The following is a 21,798-nucleotide window of genomic DNA, read 5'->3' as shown; positions in this document are numbered from 1 at the left end:
AATATTCCATTGTATATATGGACCACATCTTCTTTATCCATTCATCTGTTGAAGGGCATCTCGGCTCTTTCCACAGTTTGGCTATTGCGGACATTGCTGCTAAGAACATTGGGGTGCATATGGCCCTTCTTTTCACTACATCTGTGTCTTTGGGGTAAATACCCAGTAGTGCAACTGCTAGGTCATAGGGTAGCTCTATTTTTAAATTTTTGAGGAACCTCCACACTGTTTTCCAAAGTGGCTGTACCAACTTGCATTCCCACCAACAGTATAAGAGGGTTCCCCTTTCTCCACAACCTCTCCAACATTTGTTGTTTCTTTCCCTGTCCGTTTTGGCCATTCTAACTGGTGTAAGGTGATATCTCAGTGTGGTTTTGATTTGGAGTTCCCTGATAGCTAATGATGATGAACATTTTTTCATGTGTCTGTTAGCCATTTGTATGTCTTCTTCAGAGAAGTGTCTGTTCATCTCTTCTGCCCACTTTTTGACTTGATTATTTGTTTTTTGGGTGTTGAGTTTGAGAAGTTCTTTATAGATTTTGGATACCAGCCCTTTATCTGTAGTGTCATTTGCAAATATCTTCTCCCATTCTGTGGGTTGCCTCTTTGTTTTGTTGACTGTTTCCTTTGCTGTGCAGAAGCTTTTTATCTTGATGAAGTCCCAAAAGTTCATTTTTGCTTTTGTTTCACTAGCTTTTGGAGATGTATCTTGAAAGAAGTTGCTGTGGCCAATGTCAAAGAGGTTACTGCCTATGTTCTCCTCTAGGATATTGATGGATTCCTGTCTCACATTGAGGTCTTTCATCCACTTTGAGTTTATCTTTGTGAGTGGTGTTAGAGAATGGTCGAGTTTCATTCTTCTGCATGTGGCTGTCCAATTTTCCCAGCACCATTTATTGAAGAGACTGTCTTTTTTCCATTGCATGTTTTTTCCTGCTTTGTCAAAGATTATTTGACCATAGAGTTGAGGGTCCATATCTGGATTCTCTATTCTGTTCCATTGGTCTGTATGTCTGTTTTTGTGCCAGTACCATGCTGTCTTGGTGATCACTGATTTGTAATATAGCTTGAAATCGGGCAATGTGATGCCCCCAGATTTATTTTTCTTTTTCAACATCAGGGGAGGAAAGTTTCTAATCGAAGTCTGTAATCTCTCCCAGCCCTAATATGTGATTTTTGTGAAACAGTGGCTTAAGAACACATGGTTACCTGGGTTTTCAGCTATCTGACAAAAATACCTCCAAGAACAAACCCTGCAAATTCTGCCCCAGTTCACAAAAACAGAGTAAACCCAAGGCAGGGGCTCTGTTCCCTCAAACAGCAGCCCCCTTCATCTGTGACTTGTGTTGACCTGTCCTTAGGTTTTCATGTCCCCTGCTCCCTTTCCTCAGAAACTGCCACCACCTTGTAGAAACTTCAAAGACTCTGTTAACCAATTCAAATTATTTATATATCCTGGTTACTCACACTACCAGTGCTACTGAAAGGCATGTTTACCTATTAAAGGGATTGTCTGTATCAGCAAACGGCATAGGGAATTGGGGTTGTAGGTGTGGGAAGGTTTTGACAAGCAATTGGATTTAGTCAGTCAGTGTGAGGGTGAGGTCCGAACCCAGTGATGTCTACTCCCTACTCCCTGGGAAGGTGGGTCAGCCTGCAGGTGCTGACTCTGAGGGTTTGGAGTGTGGAAGAAAATCATCCCCCCTACTCTGAGACTTGTCATGCCTGAGCCAGGCAGGTCTGCAAGCAGGTTTCCTCTCTCTGGCTCCCCCTGCCCAACCGAGCTGCCAGCCTCCTGCCCACAGCACAGGCACCGTCACGAGCTGTATATGTGTGTGTTCGTTTGTTTTCTGAACGATTGAAATCTGATATCATTTCAGACAAATTACTAGGTCACTAGGATATATTTCCTTCACTAATTATTAAAAATAAAATATTAGTAATAAATAATATAATAAAAGAATAGTTTTACTTATATAAATATATAGATGATGTAATAATAAAAAGAATAAATTGGTAATATTACCGATGACCAGTATTATTTCACTTAGGTCATTGCATGTTTTATTTATACCTCTTAGAGATAATGTGTTTGTATTTCCCAGGAATTTTTTAATAGGCTAGCTACCTATTGAAATCAGTGACCAGTGATAGCAATAGGAATTTATAGAGCGCCCCTGAGTGTCAGGCACTCACTGATGATCAAAGAGGTCAATCCCAGGGGCGGAGAATCAGCCATGGTCCTTCACTGAGGTCAGGGCCCATCCTGTAGCAATCCAGCACGTTCCTTTTCTAAGAGTTCATAATGTAATTTATTCTGGAATAGAATTCTGGGCCATTCTGCATTAAGATGTTGAAACATAAAAACATACAAGCATAACGTTACATAGACATATTTTCCAAGTTTAACTACACACATCAAAAGAGAATACTCTCAATACTTTTCCCCACTTTTCCAGTTGTATATGCTACAATATAATTTACACTTTTCTTGATGAATACTCCATATTTGAAAAGAACAGATAAGTCTTAAAAGTCTTAATGTCCCTTAAATGTACTATAATATTTTTTACTTTTATATCTTTCCATGCTAGACCCATCGTCTCATGAAAGCAGTGATCATCTACCTTGATTACATTTGAATATCCAGCTCCTAAAACAACCGTTCCTCCTGCTTAATAGTGCTTAGTAGTCACTGGATATATTACCCTTTTTGGAAACTTCCCTTGCCTCCTTACCCAAAGCTTTCTTCAGGTTCAGTTCAAGCCCTATGTCCTCTAAAAGACCCTCCCTTATGTAGGTATTCTGGCTACTGTGGTATGTCACTAAGGTAGTAATTTGGAAACTAGGTTGCATAATTTTTTAGAAATTTTGCCTTAAATATATTTTCATTATCTTCTGTGGCTCCCTAATTTGTGTTCTACTCTTAGTCATCCCCTATCCCCAAATACATTTAACACATTAGAATGTACATATAAGTATTCAGTTAACTCATGTAAATAGATGAGCAGTTCATCATTCAACATTCATGGAGTTCCTGCTTAGTTTCTGGTATCCTTCTGGGAATGGCCAGCCAGTAGAGCATTGAGTGACAAACATCCCTGTGCTCTTGGAGCTTATTATAATCTACTAGCAAAAGACAACCAAGCGAACAAATAAATGAATAAATGAAGAATACAAGGATATCAGGTACTGATTAGTGTGCAAGGGTGTGACTAGAGCCAAAACATAAAAGTAAAATGAAATAAACAGTTGGTTATGGCCTCTTTAAGGAGTTAACAGTTGACCTAACACCTGAGTGACAGATAGGAAGCAGTTATGGAAAGATTTGGAAGAAGAGCCTTTGACATGGTATTGGGCAGGAATGAGCTTGAGATGTTGGTTTGAGGGTAGTGATGAAGAGGATGTCTATCTGGAACATGAGGGGTTTGAGATGCTGCTAAGTAGAGATACAGCCAATGAAGATGTCCTGTAAGTGGTGGTGGTGGTGGCTGGAAGAGAAGCGAATGGGGACAAATGTAAAAATTAGCATATGGCACTCATAGCACATGGCTGGAGGAAATGAGCACCTACTGGAGTGTAACCACAGAAAATATAGAAAGCCAGGGAGCGCCTGGGTGGTATCGTTGGTTAAGCGTCAACCCCTTGGTTTCGGCTCAGGTCATGATCTCAGAGTCAAGAGATCAAGCCCCTTGTTGGGCTCTGCACTCAGCACAGAGTCTGCTTGAAATTCTCTCCCCTTCTCCCTCTGCCCCTCATGGTTGTGCTCTCTCTCACTCACTTGGGTACTCGCTCTCTCGCTCAAATAAATAAATAAATAAATAAAATCTCTCTCTCTCTAAATTAAATAAATAAAATCTAAAAAAATGTTGAGAAACTAAAGCAGTCCAAGTAGAGCCACACGAATTTGCTGATTTTTGGCCTTTTTTGACCTGCAAAAATACTATTTTTCTATGGCCCAAATTTACAATAATATGCACACATAAAATAGCTTAGAATACATAAATTGCAATAGAGCTTATAGATATTTTCAGTTTTCTCTTTTTTTCTATGATTTTTGTGATGCTTTCACAGAATTTTAAAACAAACATAGGGGAAGTATTAAATGCCTCTTAAATTGAAAATTGCCCATTTCAAAAGCTTAACCTTTGGGCCAAGTCATAATAATTGCTGAACAGAACAGGCAAAGAAAGAATCGGATATGTGTAATTATTCTAGTTCCTTAGTGACTCAGTCATTAAAAAAAAAAAAAAACCAACTTAAAATGAATCCATGTGTTCCACAAGATTTATCTTTAAAAATGTGTCTATTGGCTTAAATGTTTATATTTTCTTTTGTTCCAGGCTTATTTATATTTATTTTCCACTGTGCTATGAAGGAGAATGTTCAGAAACAGTGGAGGCGGCATCTCTGCTGTGGTAGATTTCGGTTAGCAGACAACTCAGGTAAAGTGGCATGTTGGTAATTGGTTTTTATACCTAAGAGTGGTCAGAAACCTTCCTCATCTGGTCTTCCATCGTCAGAGCAACCAGTCCCAATGGTAGCAAATTGTAAAGGTGGTGCACATGAAGACACTTAGTTGGAGTCTTCGAATATTAGTCCTGCAAGCGATCTGAGGACTCTGGGCCTGACCCTTCTATTCCACCGAGAAGCATGAATTCCAGCCAGGTGAAGTGAGTTGTCCAAGATTTTGTGTCTAATTTAACAACTCAGGTATCCAGAGGTTCCACCATACCATGTGCTTCTTTCCACGTTTTTGAGGCCCTCAATCACATTATTAGGCAAAGACATTTTTCTCATTATATATATATAAAAAAAATACTTGAATAGTATTACTTTTTTTTGGCTGTGATTACCTCTCACCCTTACAAAATTGAAGTAGGATTTTAAACAATATGCACAACAGGTCAAAGTTTGAAATTTACTTCTTCAGTTTATTATTGTTCATATGCCAGGCTCTTCTCTGAGCCATTGCTAGCATATACAGAATTGAATGCTTTGGATAAATTACTTAAATAATGTGGTGATGATTCTTCACGGTAGACCATATGCCCCCTAAAACACATTCATGGAGAGATGTTATTTCTTTCAGACTGGAGCAAGACAGCTACCAATATCATCAAGAAAAGTTCTGATAATCTAGGAAAATCTTTGTCCTCAAGCTCCATTGGGTCCAACTCAACATACCTTACATCCAAATCTAAATCCAGCTCTACCACTTACTTCAAAAGGAATAGCCACACTGGTGAGTCATTGTGACGGTGGTAAAGATGTTCTCTGGCCCATTTCTCATCATCTTTTTATTACAATTGGCATATCATGAAGATTGATAGATAACAGTGCCCTTTAGGGTGCTTATGTTAGATTTATGAAAATCAAAATCTATTTGAAGACCGACCTTTTCCAACACTTTTGTGAATGTTTTGTCTTTCTTTTTTTAAGTTTTATAACCAAAATTGAATCTACATAGCCATAATATTATTAGCTCTGAATATTATTGTAACTTCTTTTGATTCAAACCTTTGTTTTCTTTTCAAAAATATGGTATTTAAAGTTATGTTTTTATTTAAAAAATATAGAAACCGAGTTGCAATTATTCATAATACTGCATAATTTAGGTTTTATAACTTATTATGAAAGTTAATTGACAAGTTGACATGGGAACAAGTAGAAACACCATCCAGGATGTATTACATTAAAGACTTAATTCCTAACCATTGGAAGTGTTATTGCCAATTGCTCTTTAAATCACTGATTAAATATGATAGAATAGAGAGCATCATATTTGGAAGGTGGTACAGGATGGTGTGAAACATGTCTTTGTTCATCTTCTGGATTGTCATGATATTTGCAATGACCACAGGTTCTGACGCTGAGCATGTGCATGAACAATCCTAAAGACAATGTGGAAATAAAGATTCTTTTGCAGTACTTGATAGCCAGTTAGTGGTGTGGAAAGTTGCAATCTTTTAATAACTTTAAAGGAAAAAAGCAGAATTGCTATTTTGAAATACTAATTATACTTCAAGCAAACAGCTGTCAACACTTAGCACCAGCACTTTCCTAATTAAAGATGCTTCTAAAAGGATAATGGAAATAACTTAATTTTGAATTTGTTTAGTTATTAAACATAAGCAGAGGTGAATGACACTGAAGAGATTCATATTTGGCTTTTTGCAAATAGGAAATGTATATCTGTAAATGTTCGTATTGCAAACATTTAAACTTCAAATGACCATTATGTACATTTGAATTGTTTTACATGTCCCTGCTTACACCACAGTCTGTAACTTGCCACTGGAATGACCACTGCCTGAGAGTCAAGGTAGCACTATGGAAAAATGTTTGAGTGTTTAGAGAGTTTGTTAATTACAAAATTAAAGATCTGAAAATTTAGAGCAGCTTAGGATAGCAGTTGTAAAAATTTCTTGGAGTAGAGGACATTCACAAGAATCAAATAAAAACTGTGGACTCTCTTCCAATATAAGATGCAGCCTCTGAGTCCTGTACACAAACAGTTCTGCCTAAAATTAAGAGGTCTGTTATCCCTTCTTTAAACACCTGTGTAAGAAAATTTCTGACAGGTGTATAGTCTGAGATAGATTATTCTACCTAGTTCCCTGGCACAAAATATCTTTTATTATAATGAATGAATTTTTCACTTTATTTAATCAGCCTTAAAACTGGTTACTTATATGATCATCTTCATAGAGGCAGAAAAAGCATTTGACAAGATACAACATTCATTCATGATAAAAACAAAGTAGGTTTTAGAGGGAACATACTTCAACATAATAAAGGCCATATATGAAAAACCCACAGGTAACATCATACTCAGTGGTGAAAATTGAGAGCTTTTTCTCTAAGATCAGGAACAAGACAAGGATGTCTACTCTCACCACTTTTATTCAACATAGTTTTGGAAGACCTAGCCATAGCAATCAGACAAGAAAAAGAAAAGGCATCCACATTGGTAAGGAAGAAGTAAAACGTTCACTATTTGTAGATGACATGATACTGTATTTAGAAAACCCTAAAGACTCTGCCATAAGACTACTAGAAGTGATAAATGAATTCAGTAAAGTTGTAGGATACAAAATTAATATACTAGAATCTGTTGCATTTCTATACACTAATAATGAAGTGGCTGAAAGAGAAATTAAAACAATCCCATTTATAAAACAATACTCATTTTGCCTGCCCTTCTAAAATGCAAACAGTGCATTATATATCAGTTGTGAATGAATAGGGATTAGACCAACTAAATTGTTTTCCTCTTAACATAGCTGAGAATAGCTAGCCAGAAAAATGCCACTATTGAAAGGGGAAAGAAGATAACAAAGTAGATTATTTGGAACAGCGGGCATTTTGGAAGTCTTAATGAAATATTTAGGCATATTAAGGATCATGGGGAAAACTGACCAAAAGATAAAAGGAAATACGAAAATGGAAGTGCCAAAGAAACACTTTGCTATTTCAGAGTGTTGTGTATTTTTTTTTTTAAGGAATGCATTATTGTGTTTCTGTTTCCCATAACAAAACCCTTGGGGTTAAATGAGTTCTTGTCAACTAGCATAAGTCAGCTATATGACATTACTTCTGTGACATAGTAATTTATGGTTTCCAATCAACTGATGTACAAATGGCCTTTAGCTACCTAGCCAGTTCTCAGTGTGACTGCTGGCGTACTTGGGTCCCTTGGAGTATGCAAAAAGTCACTGCATATCATCATGGATATCTAGTTGGTTTATTTCTTGGAATTGATCTAGAAATTCATATGTTTATGGTGTAGATAATGTCTTCTAAGAGCATTCCTTCAGCAAAAGTGGATCATTCAGGTAAACTTTTATTACTTTTTTGAATGCATGAATTTTTTGCAAGGTAATAAAAGAATATTTGCATGGATTAAACTAAGACTCTTGCCGCACCAGCAAAATTGCTTGTTCTTTACAATACTTCTCAGCTAGCACAATGACATTCCTGCATTGAGCTGGAATTTCTGAAATTTCATATGGTTGTGTGCTGTGCTGGTTCTTCCCTGCATGGGGTGTCTGCAAACTGCTCCTTCTAGGAAATGTACCATGCTCTGGAGTTAATGGGTCACATATCAGGTAAAATAATGGGAAAAAAAGCAGTACTTGAGAAGTTTGTTAGAGAAAAGAGTGAAATTCTTTACTTTTCCACTGCTCTTATGAATTACTGGCTATGTCATGGTACATTCATAGAAGTCATAATAGAGAAATTGTCACTTCCAAGCCTGCTTTTTGAAGATTTTTACCTGCTTGATATTTCAGCATAGGTCAAATAATAGTTCATTTCCCTAGCCCCTGGTTTTCAAACTTGCTGCTGTAATCAAAATCTCTATTGTTAATGATGTAATGTCTAACCAGAGGACTGGGAATAGCATACATGTTGAAATACAGCCCTTGCTCACAATTCTACTTTATTGACTATGAAGACCCAGAAAATTGGATCACATATTTGGAAAGGAGCTGGTCAAAAATCTCTCAAAGGCACATGCCATTGGAAGTTGTCAATGAAGCAGAATGAGTGTATCCTTGAAGCTTCTTTGAGGATGTGTGGTTTTTCTAAAAACATCAAGCACAAATTATTTGTTACTGATGTTTAAATTAATAGAAAAATCCCCAGTAGAAAACCAATGGCTAGTGAATATGTGAACTGAAGGAAGCACAGAATCAGTCAGCTTGCTGAGAGCTAAATGGGGAGGGGGCCTTTCTAAAATGACTCCCTAAGCGTTTCCTCACCAGTCCTGAGATGTAATCCTTCTGCCGTGCTTCAGTCTGCCATTCTTCCCACGAGCCATCTATTCTCTCTTTCTTCCTTTAGTATGGGGTGGACACACCATTTCCTTTTTTAGCCTTCATTTTATTTAGTGTCTCCTTCAACACAAGACAGTAGTTGAACAGTTTGAGTCATTTCCAAAGACAACAGATACAGCAATGATGGCTTTTACCAATTACTGATGGATTTTTCATGTCATGTCACATGCTGGGGGCAACTTACTCAAAACATAAAAATGCCTGAAATGAACATTCCAAATTTGAAGCCATGATTCCTAGAAGCAATTTTTCATGATAGAGTTTTTGCCTCTTCCACAGTAAATAGAGAATATACAATGTAGGGAATTGAATACTTTGTAGAAGGTCACATTTGTTCCTTCATTGGTGTGAGATCCCTGTGGTTAATTTTAGGGTAGAATTTTTCTCCAAAATGTGTTGGGAAGGGGAAGAGAGTTGATACTTACCAGATATTCATAGGGTACATGAAGACAGCCGTATATATTTGTAAATAATAGGGCTTATGTGAGTTTCAGACTACTCTCTGAAATAATTTTAGAAAGGTTTTGGCTCTAGGGAAATAATACTTAAATATATGATATTGAGCATTGAATCACTAAATTTTACACCTGAAACTAATATTACACTGTGTGTTAACTAACTGGAATTAAAATTAAAACTTAAAAATAAATAAATAAATAAATAAATAAATAAATAAAATTGAGAAATTCAGAACAGAAATCTATTTAACAGTCCTTTATTACCATCAGTTGCTTTGATATTATTACCATCAACAATAACATCATTCTGAGAACGTAGCATAGATAATAAAAACACAGACTTAAAATACTTCAGATAATTTTGATTGTTATAATTTAGAAATAATTAATAAAAGATGCCTTTTTCTGTATTCCAATTATTTTATAAGTTAAAAACGATGGGAAAATGCCTTCAAAATACCCTTTCATGTTTATTTTCATTCACTTTATTCTCCAACATCTTTTAGATTATATTTTATAAAAATTTTTATTATGAAGAGCAGTAAACATATATAAAAAGTAGAGAGGATAGTGTAATGAGTCCCCTTGTACCTATCAACTCATGGCCACCTACCCATTTCCCCCACCCTGTATTATTTTGAAATCCTATCTTAGACATCAAACATTTCTTTCATAGATGTTTTGGCAACTTTTAGTTTATTTGCCATATAATCTGTCCCTGCTTATTTTGAGTTACTTGCCACATTATATTTTTGTGGCAATTTTCTGATTATTCTATTCACTGACTCTTTGAAAAATGCCACTTTACAGGAACATTTCTTGAAACAAATTCCAACATACATTACTAGAAGGCAAATTAACATTCATTCATGCATAGGAATGCACTTTGAAGATGAAAAGCATGAAATGTTAGTGCTGCCTATTACCTAACCTAAGAAAGAACAGGCCTTCATTTCCTTTGTGTACTTCTGTAATGTGCAGAATGGTGTCCAGTTTGGTGGCCCTTAGGCATGTCACCTCATCTCGCAGTCTAATTTCTGGTATCATTTCTTGCAGACAATGCTTCCATGGACAAATCCTCGACAAAACTGACCCATGCTGATGGAGAACAAACATCAATCATCCCTGTCCACCAGGTCATTGACAAGGTGAAGGGTTATTACAATGCTCATTCAGACAACTTCTATAAAAATATTATCATGTCAGACACCTTCAGCCACAGCACAAAGTTTTAATGTGTTTAGTATCTAACAGAAGAATCTGTCTACGGAGACCTGAAGCTCTGCAAGCAGGGAGAACCGTGACTAGCACACGTGAATGTGCTGTGACCTAGATAACTGTGTGTACGTGTATGAGGAATGTACTTTGTTAAGAAGGCTTTTGTGAAATTTTAAAAATCTGTCTTTTCAGTGTATTTCTTCCATGGGGGAGTTTTGATCATCACTAAAACTTTAGTACTGAGAGCAACATGTCCCAGTAGCCACAGGGGATATGATCTTTTTTAAATATATAATTGGATTGGACTAATCAGAACTCAGGGAGAGTGGAGGACATTAAAGTCAGTGGACAAGAGAGGGGCAGAGCGAGGGGCAAGCATAGCTTAGAGCTCATTCACGCCCCCCACTATTACGTTTTAGATATAGCCATTTGCTACATCATCTTTCTCAACAATGAAAAGCATATGAATAGTCACAACTATTTGGATGCCCTCAAGTTCCTTCTCAGTGCCAGTTTCTATGAATGCAGTAACATTTCTTCTCTTTCCATAAATTTTCAACCACAGATAAAAAAAAATGCTTAATGTCTGACCCAACGATTAGAAAGGAATTTGTTCTTAATTATACCAAATGTTTTACCTTCAAAACATGAATGTGCTTGAGAAAGAATTTCCAAAATTTTGACCCAGTGAATATGAGGCCCTGTAAATTTCTACTATTTCACTTATCCTACTCAAGACACAAGGTTTAAGCATCATCATTAATTAGAATTTAATCCCATACCTTTGAGTGCAATATAATGTTGAGATTCCATTAATGTGGACTTCCCACTACTTATTGAAGAATGAATCCCTTAGACCTCTGGTTTTGCTCCTCTTCTATCTGTTGAGCCCATAGACTCATGGGAGGAACGAGGATTTCCATCAGGCATACTATATGTATACTGTATAATAGTCTCTCCCTTTTAGAAAATACAATCATTGAGACTCTATGGTCCTGTCCTTGCTCTAGGGACTTTAAGACATTTCCATCTGCACAATTGGAAAGCCTCTTACTTCCTTTTCAAGTGTTTTGTTCCAAAGAATATAAACTGAGACATATGGGTGACTTGTCATAGTCAAAATAATTTATAAACATGTGGGTCTGCAATTGTTAGTCTAAAAACCATTTGTACACGAGTCCTCTTATTACAAGAGCCAGAGGAGGTCTGGCAAGATAGATAAATAAATTAGGTTTCTGTGTACAAGGCATGCATATTAAGCAGGTTACCTAATTTTCAAACTACCCTAAGTGAACTGCTTCCTAGTGAATGTGTTGGAGATGACATTTAAATTATTCTTAAATGATGGAGTTGTATCTAGGTCCTTAGAAATTGATCTCAGTACATATTGTGCCTTTACATTTGCTCTGGGTTATCTGGGAAGTATCAGGTTCTGGGAGACATTAGCCTACATGATGAGAAGATAAGGCAGCGCCAATCTGCTTAAAGACAGAAGCCAGAACTGAGCACCTGGGGGCCTTTCTCTCTGTGCAAAAAGGAGATGGCTCTCAGTCTGAGACCTAGGAGGGCTCTCAGTCTGAGACCTAGGAGAGCTCTCAGGCTATGCAGCATCCAAGGGGTCTCTCACCTTTTGCTGATCTCCAGTCATAAAGCTATTTGCCAGACTTAAATGGATGATAAGATAATATGGTGGTGGGTTTTTATTACCATTTCATTTTGCATTAGCCTGGACCAGGCCTGGGAGACATGAGCATTACCCAGCTTGACTTTCACAGGGGAGGCGTGTATATAGTAGGAAAGGATAGTAAACCTCAAGGTCACTAAGATTCTCTACAGTAGAGCCAAATCCTTTTCTGTAGGCGTATTATTAACAGGCTGCTTATTCTGGCACAGGTTACGTGTAGATGAAAATTAGTCTTAAGTCGTTACTGAATCTTCATATACTTTCCCCCAAGCCTTAGAGATTCATGAAAGAATTTCATTAGCTTTCTACTGTGAGATTTCTACCCAAAGATTTCTACTCATATTTAGTTAATAGTATTTAAGAGATAGCTTCCAAAATGGCTTTCATTTCTACTCCTATTCATTCAGACCTGGGAAAATATTTTCTTTTTTTTTTTTTTTTTATCATTGACAACAATGTCAACTTCACTTTTGAAATTTCCAGTAATCAGGTAAGGAGAAATGAAGAAACAGCTGAATAAAAACATTTGCAGATGGATTTAAAAGACTGAGCCAAATTCTACCCCAGTTCCAAGCATGGGCTTCTCACCTTCATTGGTTTCCCTCAAAAAAGAATTGCAGGAATTTAGCTATGGAGCCAAAATTCAGTTCAGCCTAACCTTGAGAATAATAGCAATTCAGATTCCCTGGGTTTTTTTTTTTTTCTTCTTCTTTTTCCTCTTTTTTTAACTACATTGTGTTAGTCTAGCATCCTGAGATACTTTCTATTCTTATCATCGTTCCCTGCGTTGTGAAGCTTTTCTTTGTCCATTGTTGGCACAGACTCTTTTGTACATATTTATTTATTGTGTTTATAAATGCCAGCTTGTTTCATATCTTAGCTTTATATTGCCTGGATTTGTTATTTTAATTAACTTTCTATTAGAGAGACTGTATATATTTTTTCCTAAATACTTTGTGAAATAGTTTTCCATAGTAATATCATTGAATATGATGAATAAAAGTGACTGTGAGTGCAAATGAGAATTAGTAGTAAGAAGCTACTATAACTGATTTGCCATTTTACTTAAATGGAAAATGTTTTTCAAATAAATACTTATGTTGTTCGTGTTCCAAATTATTCAGTTCCTTTATGAGTGAGTGTTTTTATTTCTGACTCCTAAGTAGGAAAAGATCATTTGACAACTGGAAAATAACCTGCCACCAATTAAGCTAGTGACATGGCGCTACTTTGCCCAAACACTAAGAATGAATATATTACGAAGATCCAGCTCACTGGGGATTAACGCATTTTGAAGTTTTTGGATTTTCTTAAGATGAATGATGTGAAGCCAAGCTCTACGGAAGATTATAAGTAATGTAGGCTCCTTTTTGACGATGTCTTCAGCATCTCAAAAAGGGAACCAAGTCAGTAATATAACATGGAGTTATGTCCTGAGACGTTTTCTCACATTTATAGTTGCTGTTTTCATTGTGGGAAGCTTAGAAAATGACCAAATTTAGCCAGCTTCCTTGCATAATTCGAACAGAACCTCCCCACATGCCTTTGCTGTGGTTATTTAGGCTCTCTTTTCTGCAGAGAGCCAAGGCCAATTTGGCTCCCAGCCCTACTCAGTGCTAAGTTGTGAGGCGTGTTGGCTGGTCACTGTGAAATCAGGTCTTCCGAGCCAATGTTCACAACTCCCGGCCAAGCCATGTTAAGAAAACAGGCAGGCAGTTGCTTCGGATTCATCTACAGTCATACAAGCAGGTTACTTCAGAAAGCCTGGGGAGTAGCTGTGGCGAGTGGATGGGAAACACTGATTTGATTCGCTGGCCGACCTGTGTTTGTAATATTGTGAAATATAGAGGAATTGGACTTGACACATACAGTGTTTTGGAAGCACTTCTGTGTTTTCAGTTGAATAACATTATAATTTTCTTTAATAAGGCATTTCAGACCTCTCTCCTGCCCTCCCTTCTGCCCACACCCTCCCTCCTCTCCTTCTCTTCCTCCCTCCCTTTCTTCTTCCCACCATCCCTCTTCATTTTAAGGAAAAATACTTAAAGCATCGGTTTTCTTTTCCTGCTTCCCCAGAGAAAAAATAAGTGTGAAATATTCAAGTGTTTGCATTTATATTCTATAGCCTGTCAAAACAAAACAAAATGGGGGAAAAAATGACATGTTTTATTACCATAGGCTGTCTCAGCCCAAACTGGGTAGTTTGGACTTGAGAGGGAAAAAAAATAGCAAATCTATAAACACACTTGGGTATGAGATACTTCTTTGCTCTCTCTCCTAATTTGTGGCAGAATTCTAGGAGGGGGTGTTGTTTTAATTTTCCATTTGGGGGAATTGTTGATTAAATTGTTGATTAAAGATGGTTAGTGCTGTGGCTACAGAGGAAGTAAGAGTGGGTTCAAACCTAAATCCTTTGGACTCTGTGTCCTCTCTTCTGCATCGGAGTGTCTAGAGGCCCTCTTCAAAGAACCTACACCCTCGTGAAGGAAGGCATTCCAAGGATGGGATCCATGTCATGAGATTCCAATGAGTGCTTCCAGACAGCAACTCTGTGTTGGCAACAGATTAGTGACAGTGTGGTCTTTGAAGTTCCAGGAGATTCTGATCGGCCTCTCCAGAGAGTAAGGAGAGTCATTTCAGGCCTGGCAGTCGGGAAATCCCCAGCAGTGAGTGGAACACGGGTGAGGGTGGCGTGATTGTGGGGTGTGGAAGCAGGAGGAGGCCGAGTCCGGGTCACAGCCTAAGAGGTGAGCGTCTGGCTGGGGCAGGCACAGGGAACGCATACAGGCTGCAGGCAGGGAGGGAACAGAATCCTCGCTGCAAGGAGACTTTAGGACGTGGCCATAGAAAGACAATTAGAAGGCAGAGGGCCTGGACTCGGATAGGAATGAGGAGGCCTTTGGAGAGGTTGACAGAAGAGCGAGGCAATCCAAGGAATGGTGTCTGGGCTCACAGGTCTTGGGAGTGATGTCGCCTACCGTTAGACAGCCCACCTTTACTAGGTGCCAGCTCATTGTACTTAGAACAGTGGTGAGCACCCCAGTTTTTCCAGATGCTGTGGGGTTAGAGGAGCTAAGAAACAAAGTAAACCTTTCAAGAGAAAAAGAAGCTGCTTATGTCAAGAAATGTGGCGGGGCAGTGGGGGGGTGGAGAAGAAACGTTGGTCTTGTTTGAAGGAGTACAATTGGCCCTTGAGCAACATGGGTTTGAACTGCACAGATCCACATACATGTGGATTGTTTTTGATAAATACAGTAAGTACTGCAATTTATTTCCCTTCCTTACAATTTTCTTAATAACGTTCTCTTTTCTCCAGCTTACTTTATTGTAAGAATACATATGAACATACACACTATGTGTTATGTTATCACTAAGGCTTCTGGTCAACAGTAGGCTATTCAGTTTTGGGGAGTCACAGCTTACACTGGATTGTCAGATGCATGGGGGTAGGTACCCCTAAGCCTGTGTTGTTCAAGACACCTTGAACATAAAAGAAAGTTGTCTTGCGGAGTTTTGTTTCTTGTTTATGAATGGAATGCAAAGTCCTTTTTGAAGGCAGAAAGAAAGGCAACAGAAGAGAGTGGATGTTATGGTGAGGGAGTGAGAATTACAGGGAGCGAGCTGGTCTTGGCAAAGAGAAGAGGCACTGTGCCCTTTGGAGGGGGAAAGATGGTTATTACATGAGAGAAGGAGGGATGACCAGACAGAGAGGAAAACTTGTTGAGTTTCCTGATTTTTATCAGTCAAAATATTAGAGCTCCATTTCACCTGCTGGGTATTATAACAGAGGTGGTATCCGGATGGGGATCTGAGTAAAATTAAAAAGATTTGGAACAACCTTACAGGGAATGTAAATCCCTGGCTAATTTACATTAAATAAATTACTAAGTGGTGTTTGCCCTTAGAGTAGCTTTTACAAGTATATTCCCCAAATCATCTCATTAAAATATTTATATTTAGTATGTTTTGAAAAGCTAGTTTAGGGGCGCCTGGGTGGCTCAGTCGTTAAGCGTCTGCCTTCTGCTCAGGTCACGATCCCGGAGTCCTGGGATCGAGCCCCACATCGGGCTCCCTGCTCCACGGAAAGCCTGCTTCTCCCTCTCCCACTCCCCCTGCTTGTGTTCTCTCTCTCGCTGTGTCTCTCTCTGTCAAATAAATAAAATATTAAAAAAAAAAAAAGAAAAGAAATGCTAGTTTATTTCAAGGTCATAACCAAACACTTAATATTCTAAAGTCCCAAACCTTACTGATCAAGGATTTATTTTAAACATTTATGAATAATTGGATGATGAATTATTTCAGACATACTCCAAAATCTTTTGAATCTTTCAAATGACATCTTCTGGTTGGCTTGACTCATTTTCATTCTGAATTAATTTAAATGATTTTTATAAATTCAAGATGCCAGTAAGAATAAAAGATTTGATATTCACATTAAATACATATTAATATTAATATTTATGGTGTCTAGTTGCACTGCATGAGAAAACAACAATACAAAAGAAAGAGTTTAAATACTCTTGGAGCAAAAGAAAGAGCTCTAGAGCACTGTAGTATTTTCCTGCTTCATCGTCCTGAAGCTCAATCAATCAAGGATATTAAGTGACTACAACCCTGTAACCGTCCTATAAAGAATTCACTGGCCAGAGTGAACAGATATGACATGAAGCTATTTTAACTTGAAAAATAATGTTTATCTGTAAAGATCTGAGATGTAAGCATTCTGCCAGATTAGAGCTAATGGATTGTCTGCCATAACACAATAGCAATAAAGTGCCCACATAAACTTGACACATTATATTATTTTTTTAATTTCATGCATGTATGTCTTTTCTAGTGAATGAAGTTAGTATTAGGGTTATGTTTATGCTCATCAAGAGGCGATAGCATATTGCTAGCTATCACATAACAGGTGCTTGGTTTTAAAGTTTCTTGAATTAAGTTGAAATTTGTATGTAGTTTTCTGGGTCCATTTGCATTTTATATTTTGGAAAAGTAGATCTCCAAAGTACCTTGGATTTTGGTGGGTTTGTGAGAACATGGATTAGAAATACAAAGCAAAGGGGGAAAAGTATTAGCATTACACTACACAGGCCCTTTACTGTGATTACTGTATGTCACTTTATAGGATACGGCAAGTGGGGTAAGAATGAAAAAACATCGCTTTGGTCTTAACTCTAAATCCTTTTTAATGGTATTGGAAAAGGAACTAGGTTCAACTCAAGTCTGAGATGAATAAATATATAAACCTGCTTTCGAGCAGTTGTCTTGAGAACTGTTTAATGGCTCAAACTAATTTCAATATTAGGGAACTCATTGTAAGAGCACAGAGGGTCCTCCTCTGGATAAATACCAAGGAGCACAATGGCAGGATTGTATGGTGAGAGTGTGTTTAGTTTTGTAAGAAACCACCAGACAGTCCACGAAGTGGTGAGCTACGGTGTTTCAACTTTGCACCTTCCTGTGCATCTGCTGTAGACTCTTCCTTCCAAGGCCCTCATAGCTGTGCTTTATTCTGGCCTCAACCCTAAACGTGAATTTACATCTCTGCTTCTCAGGACCATAGAACCTTGGTTTCAGTACCTCTTCATTTAAGTTCTTGAGAAAGAGCCCCTGATTGGATTAAGAGGTACAAACTTCCAGTTACAAATAAGTGAGTTACAGGGGTGAGGAGCACAGCATAGGAAACATCGTCTACGATATCGTGATAACCTTGTATGGTGACCAGTTAGCCATACTTACTGTGGTGAGCAGGGTCAAATGTCTAGAATTGTCGAGTCACTAGGTTGCATATCTGAAACTAATACAACATTGTCAGCTGTACTTCAATAATAATTTTAAGAGAATGATGAGAACCTTGTAAATCAGAAAAAAAATTAATGAAAAAAAAGGCCCTGGTTGACCCAACTTTATTCAAGTGTATGTACGTTGTCCAAGAATACTTGGTATGACTATGGCCGCCCAGGCTCACCCATCAACAGAGGCTGTGGATGGGGGAAGGGGGAAGCTTGCTAACTCAGACAGGATTCTTAAAGTGTGTTCAATTAGAACAAGTGAATTATGGGAAAAAGTGATTTATTACTAGCTCATCGTGTCAGCTTGGGTCTTCCAGGAAGCAGTACGGATTTAGAAACTCAAGGAATTGACTGAGAATAACACCTGTGAAAGATGAAGGAGCCAGAGAGGGAGGAGAAGGAGGCAAAGGAGCGCCTGCAGGCGTCACACCCATTTAAGGAGAGTTGGAGGGACAAGGATGGTGTAGGAAGAGCCTCGGAGTGCAGCCCAACTCTGGGCAAGTCCTGGCAGCCTGGGCAGCCCAGCAGGGCACTCCAGCACGAAGATCTCTCATCCCTGGGCGCATGTTGGGTGGATGCGCTGGCTCCGTCGCTTCTGCTGAGCTCAGCTGCTGGTTGGGACTGTTTAGGAAAAGACTGTCTTCACTTGGACACGGACTCAGCACATGGCAGCAGGCCTCTGAGGCACCGTATCTAGAGGGCACTAGCTGACCCTGCTCCTTGCAGCAAGTTCTCTTTGGAAAGATCCAAGTGGTGTACCCTTGTGGGCACCCCTCCCAATTCACAGAAATACAAAATGGCTATCTGCCTTGAAGGCTGTGTGGCCAGGAGCCATGCAGAGTCACCCTGATGGATTTCTACCGGTCACCTTCCAAGTGTTGCTGAGCACAGGTCCAGCAAACACCAAGCACAGGACACCAGTGAGCAGTATCTTCACTGGAGATTTACAAAGAGAAGAGATGTTAATAATACAAAGTGGGGTTTAGAGACTCAGTGTGACTACCATATTTTTCTCTCTCTACATTTAATGTGTAAAATCAAAAGATGTTTAGGAAGCATGCTGAATTGAGCATTTGAGAATTTTTATCCCCATTTTGTAAATTCATTTGTTCCCTTGAAGTCTGTTTGCTGAGAGAACAGTGGTAATTTGCCTAACAGAAATCCAGTATCTTTTAGACTTGCTTTATAGGACCTTCTGGCAAATACGTTTTTGTTCTGGTTAATTTGTTACAATTAATGAAAAGTGTGAGATCCCAACCAGTTTATTAGCCCGGGTTCTATTACTATCTGTCTAGCAATTTCTACAAGAAAACCATGTTACAGCCTACAGCAAGAATGGTAAGCTATGATACTGGTGACTAGTAAGGATAAGAACTAGAAAAAGCAGTATTGTTTAAGGTTTAGAAAGGTATTGATCCCATTTTGCTAAAGCCAACGGTTCCTTCACTCTGAAAGGAGTCATATAATGTAGAAGAAACCTCACAAGTTTAATTTTTAGGAAATATTTACTCTTCTAGCAATGGTCTATGCTGTATGACTTTAGTATGTCACCTATCTGTTGTGGGCCTCAGTTTATCTGGTAAATTAAAGAGGCTGAGGATGCCTGGGTGGCTCAGTCAGTTGAGCGTCTGCCTTTGGTTCAGGTCATGATCCCAGGGAGTCTCAGTGGGGAGTCTGCTTCTCCCTCTGCCTCCTCCCCACTGCTCGTGATCTCTCTCTCTCTCTCTCAAATAAATAAAATCTTTAAACATAAATAAATAAATAAAAATAAAAGAGGCTGATTAAGAGCTAAAATATTTTTAGCCCTAGAATTTTATAATTTCCTTTAACTTCTTTAAATATAAAAATGCTCATGGTTTCCATTTAAACACAGAATCCAAAGACCTAAAAACTAATCGTCAACCAAGACATCTGATCTCCTTCTATCTGAATTTTTCAAGGGAATACATAAATTCTGTGTCTTTTTATTTTCAAAATAAATGCCTTTTCTGTACACATACTTTAATATTTTTAGGATACTAATGAAGTCTTTAGGGATTAAATTAGTAGGAAGATTCACTCTCAAATACAAAGAAGATGGCTCAACAGCAAGTCAGTACTCATTGTGAAAATCAGAGATAAAACCCCAGTTTTCTTTGAACAAATCTGTGGAATTAATGATCCTCCCAACACGGGCACCAAAAAAATCCCATTTCTCCTCCCCAGCTGTGTGACAACAATGTGCACAGCCACAGGGGAAAAGGAGAAAACGGATCAGCAGGAAATACGAAGACGGCAAGCAAAACAGATTTGCCAGTTGCCAAGAATTGTCCTCAGAGGTACAATACAGGATCTCTTCCTGGGTGAGTGAGAAGGCAAAACCAATAAGTGCCATTTAATAAATACACATGGACGTGCCCCACAGCCCAGAGGAGCATCTTACCTTTGCCCCAGGTCTGCATTCAAGTTGAAGAAAGCTGTGTGCATAAGTTGTGGAAGGCTGTTCTTAGCACAGAATGATGCCGAAGACCCAAGACACACTTTAAAGAGGTAATAGTCATGTGATTCCCTTTCAAGGGCCCTGAGAGTCTCCTAAGTTGTAACACCTGAGTTTACAGACATCATGGCAACGGGAAATTGTCTATGGCAATGCAAACAGTGGGGCAGAGCAGGAGGGTCTCTTGAATAACTTGGCAGAACGGCTATTAGATTAGTGTCTTAATGTTAATGCAGATATATTTCTGCAAACAGAAATTGTCACTAGTCTGATTAGTTGGCTTCCAGTTAACATTTTAACCTGAAGGTAAAAAAAACCCATTTATTCAATATTTTTGGTAGATAACTATATATATGTGAATGTGTATACACATACACACACAGACTGCTTTCTAAATAAAGTACTCAGAATCGTTAAAAGGACATTTTCTTCTCAGAAACAATTCCAAGCAAATACTCCAAACAGAAGAGTTAGAAAATGTCTTACTAGACCTTTGCCACAATTACAAAAAAATTGGTTGGTAGCTACAAAGTGTTGGGTTTTGTTTTGTTTTGTTTTGTTCTGCTTGCGTTTGGTTTGGGGGTTTTTGTTGTTGTTGTTTTTATCCACAAAAGCTATAAGGGATCACTAACATAATTGTGGCTTTCATTCTTCCAAATAATTCTCAATTCACTTGGACATTTTTTTTCAAAGGATCTTTTTCTCTAACATTTGTTCTGCTATTTTGCAGTCAGTGTGTACTCCACTGCCCTGAGCAGTCTCTCCCTAATCCTCGAGTTGATTTTTTCCCCCCATATCTCACTTGGCGTGTATTTGGGATGCAAGCGGCCATGAACAACCCGGAGTCGTGGTGGCTATTATCGGGAACATACCACAGCCGCTCCTTGTGAAGCTGCCTCTCTTACACCCATCAATCTACCCAGGGTGAGTGACTTCTAGGGCCTCTGAGCACTTCCTGAAGGATTTAGGATGTGCAAACCCTTGCTTTCTCCATCGTTACAACAAAATAGCAGGTCAAATCCACCGCACCCTAATCCCTCCCTCCTCCTAAACTCTCATCAGCACAAACCTCTGTGAGTCCAGCGGGGGTGTGGGCAGGGATCTAGAATCTAATGTTTCCCGAATGACAGTGGTGTTCTAGTCCCCAGTTCATGAACATGAGCTGTTAGTTTTCATGCAACATTCCTTTGGGCACAGATTGCTCCGTATTGTCCAGGCAAATGAAAACAGTCTCCTAGAGGACTGGAAGGCAAATTGAGTCCTGAGAATTCAACTGAGATTTATTATTTTTTATTTTTTTTAAAGATTTTATTTATTTATTTGACAG

General features: G+C 38.4%; 1 protein-coding gene across 7 annotated transcripts in view; it reads left to right on the top strand.

Annotated features, from left to right (window-relative positions):
• ADGRG6 (adhesion G protein-coupled receptor G6) overlaps positions 1-13,319 on the top strand; it is a 136,853-nt gene extending 123,534 nt beyond the window's left edge. For 4 of the 7 annotated variants that reach the window (XM_036106670.2, XM_078054652.1, XM_036106668.2 and 1 more), the window contains 3 exons: positions 4,344-4,445; positions 5,093-5,245; positions 10,355-13,319. In XM_036106670.2, coding sequence (XP_035962563.2) covers positions 4,344-4,445; positions 5,093-5,245; positions 10,355-10,533 — 434 coding nt within the window. In that variant the 3' untranslated portion in view covers positions 10,534-13,319. Of the gene's footprint in view, positions 1-2,594; positions 3,190-4,343; positions 4,446-5,092; positions 5,246-7,792; positions 7,839-10,354 lie in introns of those variants that run through there. The other 3 variants (XM_036106672.2, XM_036106671.2, XR_013441071.1) reach the window with 2 other exon arrangements.
• The last annotated feature ends 8,479 nt before the right edge of the window (positions 13,320-21,798 follow it).

This window comes from Halichoerus grypus, chromosome 9, assembly GCF_964656455.1.
Source record: "Halichoerus grypus chromosome 9, mHalGry1.hap1.1, whole genome shotgun sequence".
Classification (NCBI taxonomy): Eukaryota; Metazoa; Chordata; class Mammalia; order Carnivora; family Phocidae; genus Halichoerus; species Halichoerus grypus.
Note: the sequence above shows the minus strand (reverse complement) of the source record. Positions and strands in the feature narration are given on the sequence as shown.